Genomic DNA, 21,563 nt, shown 5'->3' with positions numbered 1-21,563 from the left:
TCTTGGAACTCATTTAGCTAGTTTTTAAAAAAGAATGGATTTAATACTCATTTATTAATTGACTTTGCAATCTTGTCTTACACAGGAAATTTTATTCCCAAACCTGAAGGTGCTAGAGCATATCTTTATAAATTTGTGATCACGTATATTTAAACAAGAACATTTGCATTCCTATTATCTAGTTCCAGAACATTCCATCACCCCCAAAAGGAAACCCCATACCCATTAAGCCGTCACTCCCTATTACCTCCTCCCCCCAGCCTCTCACAACCACAAATCTGCTTTTTGTGTCTGGATTTACCTATTCTGAGTATTTTATATAAATAGAAATAATACATGAGCTTTTTAATCTGACTTCTTTCACTTAGCATGATGTTTTTAAGGTTCATCCATGTTGCAGCATATATCAGTACTTCACTCCTTTTTATGGCAGATTAATATTTCATTGTATAGATATACCACATTTTGTTAACTCATTCATCAGTTGATGCATGTTTGGGTTGTTTCTACCTTCTGCCTATTGTGAATAGTGCTGCTAGGAACATTGTTTACAAGTTTTTGTTTGAATACCTGTTTCCTTCTTTGGGTTATGTACTCAGGCGTGGGATTGCTAGATCATATGGTAATTATATGTTTAGCTCTTTGAAGACCCATCAAACGGTTTTACATTGTGGACACCATTTTACATTCTGACCACAATGTATAAGAATTTCAACTTCTCCACATCTTCCCCAGCAAGTGGTTTTTTTTTTTTTTTTTTAAACATCTTTATTGAAGTATAATTGCCTTACAATGGTGTGTTAGCTTCTGCTTTATAACAAAGTGAATCAGTTATACATATACAATATGTTCCCATTTCTCTTCCCTCTTGCATCTCCCTCCCTCCCACCCTCCCCATCCCACCCCTCTAGGTGGTCACAAAGCACCGAGCTGATCTCCCTGTGCTATGCGGCTGCTTCCCACTAGCTATCTATTTTACATTTGGTAGTGTATATATGTCCATGACACTCTCTTACCCTGTCACATCTCACCCCACCCCCTCCCCATATCCTCAAGTCCATTCTCTAGTAGGTCTGTGTCTTTATTCCCGTCTTGCCACTAGGTTCTTCATGGCCTTTTTTTTTTTTTCCTTAGATTCCGTATATATGTGTTAGCATACTGTATTTGTTTTTCTCTTTCTGACTTACTTCACTCTGTATGACAGACTCTAACTCCATCCACCTCATTACAAATACCTCCATTTCATTTCTTTTTATGGCTGAGTAATATTCCATTGTATATATGTGCCACATCTTCTTTATCCATTCATCTGTCGATGGACATTTAGGTTGCTTCCATGTCCTGGCTATTGTAAATAGAGCTGCAATGAACATTTTGGTACATGACTCTTTTTGACCTATGGTTTTCTCAGGGTATATGCCCAGTAGTGGGATTGCTGGGTCGTATGGTAGTTCTATTTGTAGTTTTTTAAGGGACCTCCATACTGTTCTCCATAGTGGCTGTATCAATTTACATTCCCACCAACAGTGCAGGAGTGTTCCCTTTCCTCCACACCCTCTCCCGCATTTATTGTTTCTAGATTTTTTGATGATGGCCATTCTGACCGGTGTGAGATGATATCTCATTGTAGTTTTGATTTGCATTTCTCTAATGATTAATGATGTTGAGCATTCTTTCATGTGTCTGTAGGCCATCTGTATATCTTCTTTGGAGAAATGTCTATTTAGGTCTTCTGCCCATTTTTGGATTGGGTTGTTCGTTTTTTTGTTATTGAGCTGCATGAGCTGCTTGTAAATCTTGGAGATTAATCCTTTGTCAGTTGCTTCATTTGCAAATATTTTCTCCCATTCTGAGGGTTGTCTTTTGGTCTTGTTTATGGTTTCCTTTGCTGTGCAAAAGCTTTTAAGTTTCATTAGGTCCCATTTGTTTATTTGTGTTCTTATTTCCATTTCTCTGGGAGCTGGGTCAAAAAGAATCTTGCTGTGATGTATGTCATAGAGTGTTCTGCCTATGTTTTCCTCTAAGAGTTTGATAGTGTCTGCCCTTACACTTAGGTCTTTAATCCATTTTGAGTTTATTTTTGTGCATGGTGTCAGGGAGTGTTCTAATTTCATACTTTTACATGTACCTGTCCAATTTTCCCAGCACCACTTATTGAAGAGGCTGTCTTTTCTCCACTGTATATGCTTGCCTCCTTTATCAAAGATAAGGTGACCATATGTGTGTGGGTTTATCTCTGGGCTTTCTATCCTGTTCCATTGATCTATATTTCTGTTTTTGTGCCAGTACCAAACTGTCTTGATTACTGAAGCTTTGTACCAGCAAGTGTTTTGATTATAACTATCCTAGTTGGTATGAAGTGATATCTCATTATGGTTGTAATTTGTACTTCCCTAGTGACTAATGATGTTGAGCATCTTATTATTTGTATATCTTCTTTGGAGCAATGTCCTTTGCTCATTTTTAAGTTGGGTCATTTGTTTTTTGTTGTTGTTGAATTATAAATGTACTTTATATATTCTGGATATAAGTCCCTCATTAGATATATGATTTGCAAATATTTTCTCCCATTCTGTGGGTTGTCTTTTCACTTTCTTGATAATGTCCTTTGAGGCACAAACATTTTATATGTTTTTTCTTTCGTTGTCTCTGCTTTTGGTGTCATATCTAAGAAACCATATGTATTACTTTTTTTTTTGCCTATATCCTGTATTCAGCATTAAGAAAATCTAGTGGCTACAGCAGTCTTTTTTTTTACATATGATTTCCATATGAATCTTATGATATGATTGGAATATTTGTTATTTTTAGATTCACAATTTAGAAGATCGTTTGAAGGAATATGAAAAGAATGTGTATGCAACAACTGTGGGGACACCTTACAAAGGTAGGAGTGATCTCTCATCATGTTATCTATGGTTATCTTGTATTGGTGGACTTCTGGATGATTTTCATTTTTGTCTTTGCTAATCTCATTCTTTACAAGGAATATATTTTACCTTTGTAATTCACCAGTAACAACTAGTTTTATGGAAAGAATGGTAGTAATCTAAAACAAAATTAATGCGTATTTGTTGTTAAAAAAAAATGCTGCCATGTTTAAGTGAAACTGCAAGTTCCCACTTCATTGTCCACTCTCCAGCTGAACCTACTTTACAATTTACATATATTTTTCCAGACTCTTCTGTGTGTATCCAGACATTTATGTAATCCACTACATGTACCCATACAAACTCAGAGTTACATATTTTAGATACTTGTTTTTTACTATTACAATAATGCTGTAATTGCTATTTTTCAACCAGGATTTAAGGAGAAAATAATTCATAAAGATATTTATTTCAAGGTGGCGAAGGATGATTTGGAAGTATTACTCTGTTGACTTAAGTTATGTATGCCACTTACAAAGGATTCTAAAGATGAGCTTAAGTCTTTATGTAGTTGTTCCCTTGAAATAGTCATGACTTCGAATAATCTCTGAATAATCTAACAATTTCCCATTCTCAGTTTCACTGCCTCACTGCATTAAGAATAGTTTTATTTTGCTAAATGTTTTGTAAACTTTTCTGCTTTTTCATGGAAGGCACTGGGGCATGAACCTAAGCCATTTCACATTCTTTTGTGTTTTTGAAAGCTCTTATTGTTGTGAAATAACATAAGATATTATACAGCTTTTAATTAAACAAGGACTTTATTTAGATTCTTTCCAAAACACACTTCAAAAAGTAAGAGAAAACCAACTTGGAAGTTTCCTATGGCTCATTGCAGGGAAAATTCCTGCTACAAAGACTGTTTGCCATAGCTAAGTCAACATATGTGATTCTTAGCATAGAACTGCTAAATCAGTGCCCAGCAGTGCATAGGGAATAGTATTGATTCTTTTTTTAGTTTTTATTTTTTAGTTTCAACTTAAGAATTCATACTTAATTTTCCTTTTTTCTCAGTTTTAAATTGTAAAATGAACACATATGTACAGTTTTTTAAATAACTGACACATATATAATACTAAGTGTCAGGCACTGTTATAAGACACATTTTGTCTATCAACTCATCTAATCCTGTCAACAATCCAAGCAGTCTGTTTGAATTTGCACATTAATCTCTTTGCTATGCTTTTAGATGTTTCTTGGTGCAGAAGGCTTTTCAGATTACCTAGTGTGCCATACTTCTGGAAGTGGATGCAAGTATAGACTTCACATAATGCATAATTATGAATTCATTCAAATTAAAGTTTGTCACAGTGTGACTTCATATACCTGAACTGTATTTTTTCTCTCTTTTTAGATTGAAATGGAGCTTGATTAATAGATGAACTGTAAATTTTATGACAGTCTTTTTAAGATGTTGAATCAAAGTATTTGAAAACCACTATATTGGCATTATTATTTCATGCATTTTCAAGTTATTTTATCTACCTTGTGTTTCAGAACTGTTTAGAAAACTTGATTTAAACTTCAGTGCTTTCAGGTTTGGAATACTAGAAAATCTAGAATACTATTCTGAGTTACTAAACTATTAAAATAAAAATGATTGTTCATTTTAGTCATTGTAGGATATCTGAAGCCAACCACATAATATTTAGGAAAGAAATAACAGTTCTGAGGAATCTTTGTATTCCCTAGGTCTAGTCTTTTTAAATTGCCATGCCAGAAGAAGAAGTTTGAGGATGGGGGGAATGTGAGAAATAAAATTGCTATAATAATTCTTGTTTTCTCTTCCAAGGGAAAAATACCAATTGGAATGCTTAGTGTATATATAATGTAATGCAGTACAATACATACAATATAATACAATTAATACAAGATTGATGCCTCTCTCTTTGTTCCTTTGATTGTCTTTTAGTTTGTCTTTTTCTAAGTAATAAGTAGCTTATCTGGTTTTGTCTTTACAGTTTGATCTGTTTTTTTATTGACAGGTGGCAATTTGTACCATACTGATGTCTCGCTCTTTGGAGAACCTACCGAGTTTGAGTATTTGCGAAAAGTGCTTTTTGAGTATATGATGGGTCGTGAGACTAAGGTATAAATCATGTCTGGTGATTTGGCATGTGGTTTAATTTAAAAGGAAATATGTCCCATTTTTAATACACATATTGATGTTGTATGTTTACTATTAGCAGACCATACATGCTGATAGTAGGCAATAGGTAACTGTGTTATTGCTCTTTGTGTGCAAAAGTGAATTGGCAGATCTTGCTTACATTTGTTACATTTATAAAATATTAATTTAGAAAATACTGGTGGATGATGCTAAAAAATAAAAATCAAAATTTCATTAACTTAATACTTTATGAAGCATGTGCCTATTTTTTTGACTTCAAATCTTAAAGGTAGGAGAATAGATGGAGACTATTTCATGGAAACTTGAGGATAGCGTGGCTAGTATTGGAAATGGTCCTAATTAAGAATGACTATGTAGGGATATTTAGAAATATTTTACTTTAGTCACTGTAAGAAAGTTACTCTTGCACATATGGAATATTGACCGTTTAAAAATAACCACACTAAAAAAAAAAAAACAAAACCGCACTGTGTAAGTAATAATGCTTGGTTAATTTGTTTTCTAGAATGTTAAATTTATTATAAGGTCCTTGAGTATAGAGTCTTGTCCTACTGTTATTTGTATCCCCAGCAGTGTTTTTAAAAGAGCCTTGTACCAGACATTTTGTAAATATATCTTTAATTGAATTGATTGCATTTAGGGAGATTCATGAGCCTTTTCTCAAAGTTTTTCATTTGAAGCAATTTCTGTTTCTGATATTGTTTCAACTTTTTACCTTCATGAACTTTTACATTGTCCTTATATGTTGGCTGAGAATGGGATAATGAGTTTTCTAAGAAATTATCAGTGTTTTAATTTATGGGTCTGTGGGGGTTACTGAGTGCTAATAAGCCAGTTCAGGGATTGATTTGGTAAATATATTTAAGACCTAAAAATTAGGACATAAGAAAATCTCTTAAGAATGTTATGGGGACTTCCCTGGTGGCGCAGTGGTTAAGAATCCGCCTGCCAATGCAAGGGACACGAGTTCGAGCCCTGGTCCGGGAAGATCCCACATGCTGCGGAGCAACTAAGCCCGTGCGCCACAACTACTGAGCCTGCATTCTAGAGCCCACGAGCCACAACTGCTGAGCCCACGTGCCCCAACTACTGAAGCCCACGCGCCTAGAGCCCATGCTCCGCAACAAGAGAAGCCACCATAGTGAGAAGCCCGCGCACCGCAACGAAGAGTAGCCCCTACTTGCCGCAACTAGAGAAAAGCCCGCACGCAGCAACGAAGACCCAACACAGCCAAATAAATAAATAAAATTTATTTAAAAAAAAAAAAGATGTTATGAATCGTAGATTCAGCTAAACACCAGGAGCTATAGGGCTAGAAGTCATTTGAATCCTTGACACTATAGAAGTCTAATTTCACTGTATCAGATAGTTCAAATTAAAGTAATATCTAGTGTGATCCTGAACATGAATCATAGGTGGGATATATATATATATTTTTAAAGTGTATGTCTGTATTATTTTAAATTTTTATTTATTTATTTATTTATTTTTGGCTGTGTTGGGTCTTCGTTTCTGTGCGAGGGCTTTCTCTAGTTACGGCAAGTGGGGGCCGCTCTTCATCGCAGTGCGCAGGCCTCTCACTATCGCGGCCTCTCTTGTTGCGGAGCACAGGCTCCAGTCGCGCAGGCTCAGTAGTTGTGGCTCACGGGCCTAGTTGCTCCGCGGCATGTGGGATCCTCCCAGACCAGGGCTCGAACCGGTGTCCCCTGCATTGGCAGGCAGATTCTCAACCACTGCGCCACCAGGGAAGCCCGGCGGGATATATTAATTCACGGTAATTCAGTACCTTTTTTTGTTAAGGACTTTTTTTTTTTTTTAATTCAGAGGATAGCTAAAACTCATTTTCTCCTTATCTTTAAAAAACAAAGCCAATGAAATGTAACTTTCTCTTACTATGCCCTGATTGGATAGCAGCCTGTATTTTTTTTTTTTTTTAAAGAAATTCACGGTCTTTTATTTATTTATTTATTTATTTATGACTGTGTTGGGTCTTCGTTTCTGTGCGAGGGCTTTCTCTAGTTGTGGCAAGTGGGGACCACTCTTCATCGCGGTGCGCAGGCCTCTCACCATCGCGGCCTCTCTTGTTGCGGAGCACAGGCTCCAGACGCGCAGGCTCAGTAATTGTGGCTCACGGGCCCAGTTGCTCCGTGGCATGTGGGATCTTCCCAGACCAGGGCTCGAACCCGTGTCCCCTGCATTGGCAGGCAGATTCTCAACCACTGCGCCACCAGGGAAGCCCAGCAGCCTGTATTTGAGGTGGGGTAGATAGTTTAAAGTTACCTTGTTATTGCAGGGAAGGGGGAAAGGCATTTCTTTACGAAAAATAGCCTCTCAGGAACTTCAACTACTCTGGTTTATTCGTTGAGTCTAAGGCTATCATCCCAGAGTTGTTGCTAAATAAATTATTTAGTCTTTTCTCGATCTGCAAAATGAAGAGAGTGTGACTGCCTCAGCCTGTGTCTTCTGGATGTTGTGAGCCTGTGTGGGGTGAGATCCCTACAGAGTTTGAGTCCTGGAGAAAGGCCCAGCCCAGCATGAGATACGTTCTGGGGTGGTACCAGTTCAGCCAGGTCTCAGGGCTCTGCATTTCCTCCTAGGCTGTGACTTGGGAGACAGCTAGAAGGGACGCTCTTGAGGCACGGGCAGCCCCAGCTAACACATGGCTGGGAATCTGTGCTGAGGCGGCTGTCTCTGATCTTTACCTTCAGCATTCAGTGTGCTTTTCTGGTTACTAAGACTGAGTAGTCTTTTATTCTGCCATCACATTTTATAAGTCAATATTGAAAATTGACAGTAGATATTCAGTTTAATTTACTGCATATTTATTGAGCACTTACTATATGTGGTCCTTTGTTTATCACCATGATGGATAAGGAGATGAAAATTGACACCATCCCTAACTTTAAGGTGTTTACCATATAGTGAGGAAGTGGAGCTGTTTACTAAGCACAGTATGATGCAGACTGTAGCACAGTGTCCTCATGTTTACTTGTGGGAAGGTCAAGGACATCATGGAGAAGGAGATGTATATACAGGCCTTTACAAGGGGGCATAGATTTTGATAGATGAGCTCAGACAGGAGGAAAGCCCAGACAGAAAGTCCAAGACAGGAAATTGAGTGTGGGCTTTGGAATGACAAGTAGTCCGCTCCAACTAAAATACCAGCTCTATGAGGTGGAAGTGACTCTGCTTAGGGCTGCAGGGTGTGGAGGGCCTGGAGTGTTCTCAGAGTTTTACCTGCAGGTTGTTGTGGGGTAGCCCTGAAAATTTTTGAGCAGGGGTTGACACAGTCAGAGCTATTTTTAGACGTTTCTTTTGTTGATTTGCCTAATTTCCATACATTCACAAAGAATTTGAAATGGAGACCAGGTTGTGGTTTTAGAACGAGCCGGAGTATATTGTGGCCTTTGTGATTTGATCACCATCTGCCATTGTTTCTTGTCCAGTAGGATCTGTATGTCATCCCACCTGTCTTTCTTCATCTGCTTTTGCACACAGTGTTCCCTATTTGATGAGGCAGATGATTTTCTTAAGACCACATATGTGATACACATTCTTATAGTACGAAGTTAAGTAAACTCCCCTTCTTTCTTCTGTCCTTGCACTTTCTTTTTCTTGGGTTTTGAGCCTCCATGCTATTTTTGATGCTTAAATTCAGCCTGTTCTCCTTTTCAATAGAAAGTGTTTCTCATTCTACCCTTTATTGACTCCTCTCCCTAAATAAAACATGGCAGGAAAGGCCACTTCTAAACCAGGTGGCTCATTTGAACTTTTCCTTACTTCCCAGGAGCTAAGGATATTGTATGTAGAGTAGACAGTCTGATTTCTTTCCCAAGATTCAGCAAAGAGCCTGGGCTTTCCATTAAAGTGTTTTCTGACAAGCCAGGGAAGAGCTTTTAAGTCTTTATTAGGTAATCAACTGCAAATGCGGCATCAGTGATGAATTTAGAGGTGGGTTTCCCATTTAACGCTGTCTAGAAATGTGAAGAGGCAACTAGCCACAGTTGGTTTTATTTTTTGTTTTTGTTTTGACAGACATGTTTGTGCATAGATGTGCACTGTGCAGTTTCATAGTGAATATAAATGGGCTTTTGGGTTTCTGAACTTGATAAGCTATTGAAATTAAAGAAATGTTCCTTATAATTGTGAATCCCTGAACTTTAGATTTTTGGTACTTCCTAAAAACAGTCTTCATAGATAGTATACCAGAAACCATTTAAAATTTCCAGAGGGCTAATAAAAAGAATATTGAAATAGTTACTACTTCATATTTCTCTTCCCATTTCATGCCACATATACGCTTGGTTTCTAGACTTCAGTTTAGCACAGAAGATTCTGTTCTATGTAGGCAATACAATTTAAAGGATGAGGGTTTTTGTAAAATGCCTTTGGAATTCTCCAAGAACTAAGTTGTTTTAAAGGTATTTTTTTAATCATCAAGCTGGCAGAGGCAAAGATAAAAGGAAGGAAGGAGGGCTGAAGCTAAAATCTTGCTCTTTATGGGGTTTGTGGTTGAGGAATAGTATTAGTTGATCTGTTAGTTGAAATAAGTATTAGAAATATGTAAAGTGCCTTGCCTAGGCTCAGCACATAATAGGAATTTTTTAAAATGTTAGTTCTTTTCCTTCCTGGAAATAATTATACTTTTTTTCTAATGATGTATGTTCCTAAAATTTTGGTTAACTCTATTATGTCATCTTTTGCTCAGTGACCTTCTGCAGTCACACACTCTTCCCCGCCCTGCCATACACACACACAGTCTTGTAACTATGAACAAAGAATGTTAGAGTCAGCTTTCTGGTGAGCCTCCCATCCTCTGTAGCACTACAGTAAGTAGTACTACTACTAATCCTCAGGAGAGCACTAGTACCTGAATTTGTATGTAAGCACTGAACTTGTTATCCTACTTATTTCATAAGTGGTATCTTCTTTCCTCTCTGTCTCCCTCAAACCATCTCATCTTGATACAAAATAGGGAATTTCAACCTTTGAGGAGAATTTTCCACGAGCTTATGGGTGACAGTCTGACTTACGGTATATTTATTGAGATCTGCACAGTTTATGATCTTGTTTGCAAGCCACCATGTGTAATGTTTTGATTCATCCTGTTTTCTACCAAACAAAACATCTTGTGTTTATTTAAAATGTAATTTGTATTTCTATTAGGCTGATGTGCTGCATGTATTAAAAAATACCTACTAAGCATGTTCATGTTCATGCAGTAGCCCGTGTTTATGAGATATATGATGTGATTTAGTTCAAGCTGAACTTGGGAGTCTCTAAATCTGATTGTTTAGAGCATATGTTTTGGCAATACATCACTTACTAGGTAGATTTCTACAAATAAAAAGCCTTATAAAATGAATGAGTAATAAAGTTTCATTTTAATAAGACAGAGGGCCAAGAGCATTATAGCTTCATGCTATTGTAAATACATCTTCTTAAAATAATATCAACCCAGACCTTGTGAGGGATCCTTTCAAATTGAAATTCTAGCTTTGGCTGTTATTTCCTTGACCAATACCTTCACATCATACTTCTTTGGTCGTGGCTTCCATTGAGAGCACTAAAGAATTCCACCAGCAGAACATGTCAGAATTCGGTGAGACCCATCTGCTCCACTGTCTAGTGATCGTCTCTTGTCTTTCTTGTAGACCATGGCAAAGGTTATAACCACTGTACTGAAGTTCCCTGATGATCAGACTCAGAAAATTTTGGAAAGAGAAGATGCTCGGCTCATGGTAAGCTTTAAGAATAGGCTACAGATAGAAGACAACTTTATCTCATCTGTTTACATTCTGTCTCATTTACAAAGACTTTGAGTTGGTAAGAGAAATTTAAAAGTTTTCATCTTTATTGTACTATAGCCTGAAAAATGAGAGTGAAACTACATTAAGAAAATTAAACTGAGGGCAGATCTGAATGGATGCCCTCAGGAAAGAACAGTCTTATTTAATAGTATATATGAGGTTGACACCAGTATGTGCTATATGAGATTTCTGGAACTTGAGCTCTTTATGGGAAGGATGGAAAAGGCATTTGTTCTGGTATATCCAGTAATAATTTTTTAAACCGAATTATATCATGATGTTAGGTATTTTGTAGATTACAATTCCTTATTCTGCTTCAATTGATTTCTAAATAACAATAATTCTGAGTGTAAGAGTTTAAGCATTTTTTGAGCTTTTGACATATACCCTGCAAGGGAAACGTAGATAACTGAATTCTTAGAAACCTTTGTGTGAAGTCAGCTGTGACTGAAATGAAACAAACACACACTTCATAAATTATGCAAAATTCCCTTTGCCTAACTTCTTTTTGTGCTGAACCAATAATACAGTAAGAAGATCCATTCTAAGCACAGTATGAAATTTGTGCTGTTTTCCTGTCTGGCCCTTAGCTGTCTCTTTCTGCTTCCTTTTCTTGTCTTGCTAATAGCCTGTAGCTCTTCCACATCTTCCCCCCAATTTCTTTACCTATTTCATGATCCCAGTACTGCTGTTTTTTTCACTCTCCTATTTAAAGCAAACAAAGATCTACTCTTTAGTGATGGGTTAGCCCATGTCTGAGTATCTCCAGTAAGAAGGACTAAGTCAATAAGTAAGTTCCCTTAAGAATCCTATCTTATCTCTACACACTGTGTGTTTCTTACAAAAATTCTGGCTTATCTTGATCCCAAGTCTCCCTTTCTGTTGTGGTCACCAACCTGTTCTGGTTCTAACCCATGGAACTCAATCAAGAACCCACAGATGGCCTGGATGGAGGGCTTTTACCTTCCAGGCTAAATAACCCCAGCACTTATCAGCCATCTATGAAGTTCCTCTCCTTTGACCCATTGCATGTTCTCACCTCTTTCCGGCTTCCTCTAAGGTCATCCCAGCATCCCTGACTTTTGTCCCAATACTCCATTGTATACTGTATTATTTACCTATTGTATATTTTCTGGGACAGTTGCAGTTATTTTGGTTAGCCTTTAATTGTTTTTTTTGGTGAAGCATTTCTCCCTGGTACCTAGTGGTCTGAAAAATACTGTCATACCTCTGTAGTTATTTCTGGTTATAGATATTTTTGATAAAGAAGTATGTAACTATAATGTATGCCCTTCATCAGTAGAGAGAATGTTGTTTTAAATTATAGCAAACATCCAATTCTATGATCTATAGTCCACTCAGAGTGGTCTTCCTCTTCACTGAGTAAACAACTGTGTCTTTGTGAAAATAAAAATCTCCAATGCAGTTTGAGCCCGTTGACACAATTCTGTCATTATAGTCCAGTTTAAGAAAATATTTTAAAATGATGGATATAAATAGAAAGCTTTTATTATCTTTGTTCATTCTCCTGTAGCCTCTTTTTTATCTTGATGTTGGGATATAGCCAACCTCTCATCTTACCGTTGGGCTACATTTTGTCAGGATTTAGAGTATAATATAGACTCATCCTAAGTCACTGCTTTGGCAAATGTGGTAGGAAACATTCCCCCTCACCCCACACACACATACAACCTTAGATTGGTTTGTCTTGAAGGAAACTAATCGAATTGATTACATGTAAATAGTGAACCATCTAAAAACCTTTTAAGGTGGATGGAAACGTTTCTTAAGTTTAATTAAAAAGAAATCTTTGAAAAACTTAACACTCCTCTTTCATGAATAAAATGGTATTCATTCTAGATAGGGATGAAGTGGTGACTGACTTCCTGAAATAATCCTTCCTTATCCCAGAGGCTGACCTGCCCAGAAAGAAAGTCCCACTCTTTCCACTACTTTTTTTTTTTTTTTCCCCTACTATTTTAAGCAAAGTCTCATCCATCATTATCTTTTGCTTAATGAATGAGTTCAGCTGACAGTCACCTACTGCTCTTCTGTTGGGTTGGCCAAAAAGTTTGTTTGGGTTTTTTCTGTAACATCTTACTTGTTACGGCAAATGTAGGAAAATTGAAGACATGGATGATACGATTGTTGACCCTGTGGAACCTTTAATTTTAGGGGGAAGGGGTAGCATCCATTCATTCATACACGAATAAAAGATATGCTTAAGTAATGTAATTCAAATAATAAAAATAGGTGCTTAGGAAAGATGAACTAAGTTATAGTGAGCATGAAGTGAGGGAGATCCCAAAGATGACTTATCAATTTGAGTCACCTTTTGTCAGCATAAAGAGATTTTTGGTACAGGATAGAGTGACTCATGATTGTTTCCTTATTTGATGGAAAAATTAAGATTACTGTTGATTGAGAAAGTTGAAACGTAAGTCACATTTGCCTTATGATTGCTGTCATTCATAAAATAAGTGGTAAGAATCACTGTCTTTGAACAAGCCTCCTAAAGAAATTATAACTTGTTTCGTACCCCAATGAACTGTAGCTGATTAGAGCAAAACACTGCTAAGAATAGTGACTTCTCTTTTTCTATGGAAGTATCCAATAGGAAGATATCTATATGTGTAGAAAGCAGAGCTTTTTAGGGTTTTATTAAATAATTGTTTAAAAGCTATTTAGTCACATTAGCTTTAAATATGTGTTCCAGATGGACCATTTCTGTAATTTGTTGTAACTGCAGCTACAGTTTCCCCTCTGTTAAAAATCAACAGTATTGACTATTTTGTTATTTTAGGTTTGGGGGCTACAAAGCTGCTATAAGTAAACCAAACAAACCCCGTCACGTTGCCGAGCCCCCTCCCCTGTCCGTTAGTCTTTGGGATGCTTGAGAGAGAGCGTGGACGGCACTTTTTGCTGAGAGTGTGCAGCCACGTCAGCATTTGTGTTATTTAGCAGGTATGAGAGGAGGAATACATTCTAAAAACTTTGCTTTATGACCCTAATGATTATACGTTTGCTTTGTGGCATTGATTGAAAACTGTCCATGACTGCTGGTAAGGTATTTTTCAGTATGTCCCCTCTTTACTGTATCTCCCCTGTCCTTAGTGACTTTTATACTGTTTATTTGAAAAACCCCACTACAGAATACAACAGTTATTATTTAATAAGTGGTTTCAGAGTTTAACCTAATTTGAAGAATGTATTTCATAGATGAGAAACCATTATCTGTCAAGTAAGAGTAAATTATAGAGCATAAGTAAAGTCTGGTTTATTTGAGGGTCACAATGTGTAGAGAAGGAATCCTAGTCCTTCATTTGACAAGTCTCAGAGCCTCTGTTTCTCCACAAAAGTATGTTGGATTATTCTATCTCTAAGGTTCCTTTTCCTCTAAAGTATTAAATTAGTTGTAAGTTTTAAAGTTTTAGATTTCTTTCAAGTGGGAAAAAATTGTCTTCTATGCAGCAGGCAGAAGTTAAAGGAAGTGCACACACAAGTCTCAGAGCCTCTGTCTCTCCACAAAACTAACGTTATCTTGTTAGGGTTGTTGGAGAACCAAAGTATGTATAGTGCCCGGCCTGGGGTTTTGTGATCGTGGTGGGGCTGGTGGTGGTGGTTCCTGAGCCACCACGTAGTGATGAGTAGAACGAGTCTTTCCTAGAGGTGAGACTTGGAAAGGTAAACTAGTAATGTGTGTAAGATACATCATGAAAGACCTCACTACAACAGTCAGGTCACTTTATAGGAATGAAACCAGCTCAAAACGTGTCCCGTCTCCAGTTTCAGCACCTCTGAGTGCCACCACATGCAGCTTTGCTTGGTGAGAGCTAGCGCTCAACAGCTCAGCCCCTGTGTAACTTTGAGCAAACCTTTTTCATATTTCTGGCCCTTATTGGTAAAACAAGTATGTTGGATTATTCTATCTCTAAGGTTTCTTTTCCTCTAAAGTATTAAGTTAGTTGTAAATTTTAAAGTTTTAGATTTCTTTCAAGTGGGAAAAAATTGTCGTACATGCAGCAGGCAGAAGTTACAGAAAGTGCACATACCAAATGCACATACCTTTGTGTTCCCTAGAGCAGCCTTTTCCCTCCTCTCAGTTTTTAGCTTATTGTGCCTGGTTTGTGATGGTTTAGGTAGTGTAAATGGCCAGAGTAGACTGGATGTTTGAGTTTCAGGGTGGGAGCAAGAGTGAATACGAAAGTCTTTTTTTTTTTTTTTTAATTAATTAATTAATTAATTTAATTTATTTGTGGCTGTGTGGGGTCTTTGTTGCTGCGTGCGGGCTTTCTCTGGTTTTGGCGAGCGGGGGCTACTCTTTGTTGCGGTGCGTGGGCTTCTCATTGCGGTGGCTTCTTTTGTCGTGGAGCACAGGCTCTAGGCGCACAGGCTTCAGTAGTTACGGCATGCGGGCTCAGTAGTTGTGGCACTCAGGCTCTAGAACGCAGGCTCGGTAGTTGTGGCGCACGAGCTTAGTTGCTCTGGGGCATGTGGGATCTTCCTGGAACAGGGCTTGAACCCGTGTTCCCTGCTTTGGCAGGCAGATTCTTAACCACTGCGCCACCAGGGAAGTCCCAATATGAAAGTCTTTAGCTTGTCTAATTGAATAAGACTGCCCTGGAAGTACACCATCAGATTTTTTTTTTTTTAAAGAGAGTGTTATTTATTTAGGATAATTACAGTAAGAAAGTTTATTTTAATCAGGTGCTAAATCATCTCTTGGAATTGAGAGGTTCTTTTGTTATATAGCAATCTTTTTAAAAATGTGTTTCTAGGAATATACTTTTCTCTTTAGAGTGTTAGCAAACTTAATGACGCTTTTAAACTAGATGACTGTTTTCTTGGTGACTCCATTAAAAGAAAATCGTTCTATTCTGATGAGAAAGATTTGGCTTGTTTTCATTTCTCATCCACTTTAGTCATTTTTAAAGATTGATCTTCTGTTGACTTTGTTATTGCTTTGCTTTCATGCTGATCCTTTGTGTTGTGTCAAGTTCTTGATCAGTCCTTACCCTAGACCAGTCTTGTACTTAAGTTAATGTTTCTGACTTCTCTCCCTTTGGCTGAAATTTTAAAAATCTCTTCCAGATTAATAAAATCATCAGAACTTTTCAGCATCGTTAGGTATAAAAGTTCTCCATTGTAGTTGAGGTTTACCTTTCCCTTTGCGTGGGCTCAGTAGATGCATGCAAGGTGGATTCAAGAAACAAACGCACATAAAAATGATGCATAGTGAAAAACAATGCACATGTAAAACATACATTTGTTCTCTTAAAAGTGGCTTTACCTCTTGATTTTGTTAGAATTACATGATGTGTGATCATTGCGAAAAAACATTGCAAACAGTTCAGAAACATTACATAGAAAGGGAGATAGATCTTCATGATTTTCAGCCTCCCAGCTGTCTCCACCTTGCCAAGGTCATGTTTGCTAATGGTGTGGTGAACACCCCCAGCTTTATAATTATGTATTTATAATTATTCCTTTATCATTTAAGTATTTTATTTTATAAAAATGAGAGTATGCAATGGCTTGCTTTTTTCACTTATTTTTATATAATTCCACCTCATTACAAACTGATTTACCTTATTCTTTTGATTGGTTGATTATATGGATGTCCTACAGCTGAGTTCATCAATTTCCTATCCATGGACACTTAGATTATTTCAGTTTTTCAGTACTTAACAAGCATAGACACAGGGAGCATACATATATTTCACATGCTTCTGCCAGTTTTCCAATAGGATGTTAGCCTTATGGTGTTGTGTGTTGCAGATATTTTCTAATTTGTCTTTTGATTTTGCTGCTCCTTACTAACTGTACATTAAATATAAAAGATAAATAAAATGATGCTTCTGAGGTTGGTTACACTAAGAATAGACTCAGATTTTATAAACAACTGTTTTTGCTGATGCTGTTTTAAAGCAAACCAGGAAGCTAATTAATAATCTTGGTTTATGACCATGTTAAATAGGACATAGAATTTATTTAAGAAGGTTGCTACAGTAAAACTGTGTTTGCAGAGATTGGGTCCCCTTGAATAGAAACTTTGGTTTGGGTTATCATTCCTGAAACCAGTCCTGATATACTGTTGATATACAAGAGTTATTCATTGATAAAATTGACATATTTTAGGAATGATGATTCAACATATAGACACACTGTATTCACATTCATCAACATTTCCCCCCAAATTTTTGGTGGTGTTCACATTCATCAACATTTCCCCCCCAATTTTGGTAAATTGAAATTATGTAAATCAAATTGTAATGTGTGCTTTAATGGAATTATGAAAGAAATCCTTTTATAAACCAAATAATCATGACTTAATTATGTCTAGCATATAAATATGTACTTAAAATGTAAAGTACATCTATAATTGTGTTGTTTAAACTTTTAAATTAAAGTTCCAAGTAAAATCTCCACTACATAGTGTTATATTTACTTAGGATGGGAGGGAGCTATTACAGATTCCTTAGCCTGTCCCCCCTTGATTTGGGGAGATGTGAGAAAAATTTAAGTACATTCTGTTTAATCCTTTGAAGTTCATATACACATATAATCTCTCTGTTATGTTGTCTTAAAACTAATCCAATAAGCTTTTTTTCTTCCTGGCTTTGTAGTATACTTCACCTCGCAGTGGTATCTTCTGAGTAAACCGTCAGTCTGTGCTTAGTTAGCATGTGGTGAGTGAAGAATAATATGTCTTTGTGTCTTTTGTGCAAAAATTAAATGTATTGCATGATACTAACCATTATGCTGGAGTTCTTTTGCTCTTTTGTTTAATGAAAATATGATTATGCTATGGGTTAATATAGGGATTTTCTGTTAATTTTGCTTTATAGATTAATAATCACCACCAGTAAATGTTACGTAATTCTAGGAAATTTTAGTTCTTTAAACAGTAGTTGAAAGTTTCAGAATTGCTCTTTGAAAGTTTGCTGAAGAATCCAAAAAAATCTTTATGTATTTTACATTCCTTTTTGTTTTTTATTTCTCAAGAATGGTCTTTGAAGTTAATAAAGATTGTGAGAGAAAAATGAAAAATCATTTTCTAGATAAAAGTGATGTATTTCACGAATCCAGAATGTAAAATATTGTAAAGCCTTCTTAGAGTCAAGGCTAATCTGAAATAATGAGCACTAGTAAAATTGATTTTAAAATAAATGACAGTTTTATTACTTCCTGGGATCATGCAGTATAACAAAGTAGCACATTTGTCCTGAGGAGACCCTTAGGCAGCCGGCTCTAATTGAATGTGGCTGTTTCTAATTAACATATTATTACAATGAGGGGGAGGCATCTAAAATATTTGGACACAGTTGGCTGTCCTCACATTTAAACACCCCTCCCATCACCTCCACATATTATCCATGCTGTTGGTGTGATTTAGCACCCCTAAAAATTTAGGGTACGTCTTTACCTCAAACTTTGCAAGAATTTTCACAAGTGACAAATAAGCTGGATCACAATCTATAGAACTTAATTATAATTAAATTAAAGGTTCTCTGATTATTAATTAAGCTAGTGTTCAACCAACAGTATCAAGTTTTAAAATGTTAATATATAACATTTTTTTAACCTTTTTGCTTTAAATATCCTTTCTGCCTATATTTGAATCTCATTTTTATTTTTAATATGTCAGTTGCCTTAGTGATTATCTAAAACTGTCATTAGTCTTGTAAGTCCCAAATCTAATTCAATAAGTCTTAACATTTACCTTTGTTTATAATATTATAAATACTGTATCATGCTTGTTATTGCATTTAAATAGTATCATTTATCACTTGAAGGGTATACTCTGTAGCATTTCCGTTGATTGATTGTCTCCTCAACTTTTAGTTTGAAAAATTTCAAACAAAATTTGTAAAAATAGTACAATGAACATCCATATACCCTCCACCTACATTTACCAGTTATTAACATTTTGCCACATTTTCTCACTTGCTCTCACTCTTGCTTTCCTCTCCATATATATTTTTCCCTCTGTGACATTTGACAGTTGCTTGCAAACATTGTGCTTGCAAGCATTTGACAGTTACTTGCAAACATAAACTAAATACTTTACCAAGTATCTTTAAGAACAAGGTCCTTTTCCTACATACTCACAATACAGTTACCACTCTCAGGAAATTTAATATTAACACAATGCTGTTATCTAATATATAGTAAATATCCACATTTTCCCAGTTTTCCAAATAATGTCTCATAATTTTTAAAATTCCAGGATCCATTGAAAGATTGCACATTGCATTTTGTCGTCATGTTCTTCAGGTCTCTTTTGAACTAGAAAAGTTCTCCCAGCCTTTTTTGGGTCTCTCATGACATTGACATTGTGCAGCATTATTGAATCATGCATGAACTTCTTTTCCTGCAACAGTGCAAGCTAACGTTTGAAAATAATAATAATAATTAAATGTCATAGGAGATCTTTTTCTTATCTCCTCTACGTTTCTAGGACTAACGTGAGTGTTGAACAAGTTTTATAAATAGTAAACTCTTGGAGATAGATCATGAGTGGTGGATTATATTGTTCATTTACAAGTTGAGAAGACTTTGATACTTTCTCTAGAACTAAAATATATTTGAAAAGTTTGTCTCTATTACTTAATCTTTTTTGGTATTTTATTTTTATGCATTTTTAACCTCATACTTGATTTGACCACTGGCTTTTAGCATCAATTAGAGAAACCTTTTTAGGAAGGTTTAGCATCATGTTTCATAGCATATTACGGTTTTAAAATTAAGTTTGTTAACTTCACGAGGCATACATAGCTTTTTCACACCAGAATGCTGTTGTCCTCTGCCACCATGCCTGGCATCCTGGGAGAACTGCAATATGTAGAAAAATCATTACATTAGGGAAAAAGGAAGAACCTCTTCTCCTCTTAAATCCAGTCTGCATTCTTGTGAGATTCTGCCATGTCAGCACGTTTACTCCTGGCTTTCTCTAATCGTGACCTGGTAGCCTTCAATATGTGCTGAAAGGTTGCAGTTCCAGATTTCACTTAAAAATACTACTTTCCAGGACTGCTGACTATAAGTCAGGTCATTCCAAGAAGAGTAATTTTTAGAAGATTCCTTTAGGATTTAATATTTAGAATATTTCTGCTTTAGTCCTCAGACCATAGAATATAATCTTGATATAATTTTACTTTAACTTGAAAAAATAAATCTCACAGAAAGTTAGCTTTAAAAGTTAGTTTTTTCTTTCTCCCTCCCTTTCTTCCTTCCTCCCTCCCTTCCTTTCTCCCTCCCTTCCTTCCTCCTTCCCTCCCTCCCTCCCTCCTTCCTTCCTTCCTTTCTTTCTTTTTAAATTTTTATTGGAGTGTAGTTGCTTTACAATGTTGTGTTAGTTTCAGGTATACAGCAAAGTGAATCAGTTACACAGATACATATAGCCCCTCTTTTTCAGATTTCCTTCCCATTTAGGTCACTACAGAGCATTGAGTAGAGTTCCCTGTGGTATACAGTAGGTTCTTGTTAGGTATCTATTTTATACATAGTAGTGTATATATGTCATTTTCTTTCTTTCTTTATCCTCACCCTTTTTCTTTTCCAGTCATGGCTCCGACCTTCATCTTGAAGAAGTGGGGAGAGTGATGTTGGGCAAGCCTGGAAAACTGTGCACGTTTGCTGTTCTTAGAGAACGAAGCTGTTATTCAGGGCCCCTCATGTAGCCAGAAGACCAAGAAAAATCTGACATTGGCCACAGAAAGATTGCAGACTGCCTTTAAAATAGATTATATCAGTGGAGAAACGGTGATAGTTTTTTGTGGGGGGATTCTTCAGTTTTTCTGTTGGGAAGAGTTTTGTGTTGTTTAAAAGATACTTTGAATAACTTGACCTGATTTATGGGCTCATTTAATGTTCCTTTCTTTCATTCTTTTTGTCCCTCTTTTTAAAGAACTGCTTGCCTTTCCTATTTATTTCTAGGGTGATTTTTTAAAATGACTTGTGCAATACATTTTGAGGTGGAACTTAGTGGATTTTTTTCCTGATATATTAGAGCATTTAATTGACTATTTTATCCAGATTGATTTGTTGAATATTTGCTAAAGACTAGTTCTTTAAGCTATGACATATGATAAATCCAAATGGCAGTACCTCATTGTTTACTTAGCTTTTGTACTTATATTTTTCAGAGGAAAAAATACTACTGTAAATTGTAAATAGTCAATACATAACTGTATCGTATGCAAATCTGTGACTGTTGGCAATGTCATCTCAGAAGAACAGATAAATAAAGTTTATTTACTATATAAAATGTGCTTATTGTGTTTTTTCCTAAATTGAAATCTATTTCAAAACAGTTAAGAATTTATGGTGTATCTGGGTGAATATAATGAGGAACTATTTGTCAAGAGAGCTGAATGGCTAAGCATTTGGAAAGATTTTTTTTTATGCATTTAATTATTGAGTATTTTTCTAATGTGTGAATGGATGAACGGAAGAATAGGCCGTGTGTGTGTATACACATAACTACATTTATAATTCTGTTTATATTAAGGCCCATTAAAATTTCTGTGAAAACATTTTTAATTGCCTAATATTTTACCCTCAATATTCCATCATTTAATGCCATGTTCTCTACTGTTGAACATTTAGGTTGTGTGTAATTAGTCACTTTCATTCAGTACTCCATGAGGGTCTTGCTATTCATGTTGTAAGCACACTGGAAAGAACAAC

At 36.2% G+C, this 21,563-nt stretch overlaps 1 protein-coding gene across 5 annotated transcripts in view; it reads left to right on the top strand.

The window, feature by feature from the left end:
• Positions 1 to 21,141, top strand: part of GOLGA4 (golgin A4) — a 113,713-nt gene extending 92,572 nt beyond the window's left edge. For 3 of the 5 annotated variants that reach the window (XR_014232866.1, XR_014232867.1, XR_014232868.1), the window contains 5 exons: positions 2,812 to 2,887; positions 4,916 to 5,019; positions 10,716 to 10,887; positions 17,498 to 17,560; positions 20,437 to 21,141. Coding sequence is in view for 2 of the 5 variants with exons in the window: in XM_082348282.1 (XP_082204408.1) it covers positions 2,812 to 2,887; positions 4,916 to 5,019; positions 10,716 to 10,802; positions 17,498 to 17,527 (297 nt within the window). In the remaining 3 variants the exon portion in view is untranslated. The remainder of the gene's footprint in view (positions 1 to 2,811; positions 2,888 to 4,915; positions 5,020 to 10,715; positions 10,888 to 17,497; positions 17,561 to 20,436) is intronic. The other 2 variants (XM_082348282.1, XM_082348283.1) reach the window with 2 other exon arrangements.
• Positions 21,142 to 21,563: the final 422 nt, after the last annotated feature.

This window comes from Balaenoptera borealis (genome assembly GCF_965194805.1).
Source record: "Balaenoptera borealis genome assembly, chromosome: 12".
Taxonomy (NCBI): Eukaryota; Metazoa; Chordata; class Mammalia; order Artiodactyla; family Balaenopteridae; genus Balaenoptera; species Balaenoptera borealis.
This window is presented reverse-complemented; position numbering and strand designations above follow the sequence as displayed.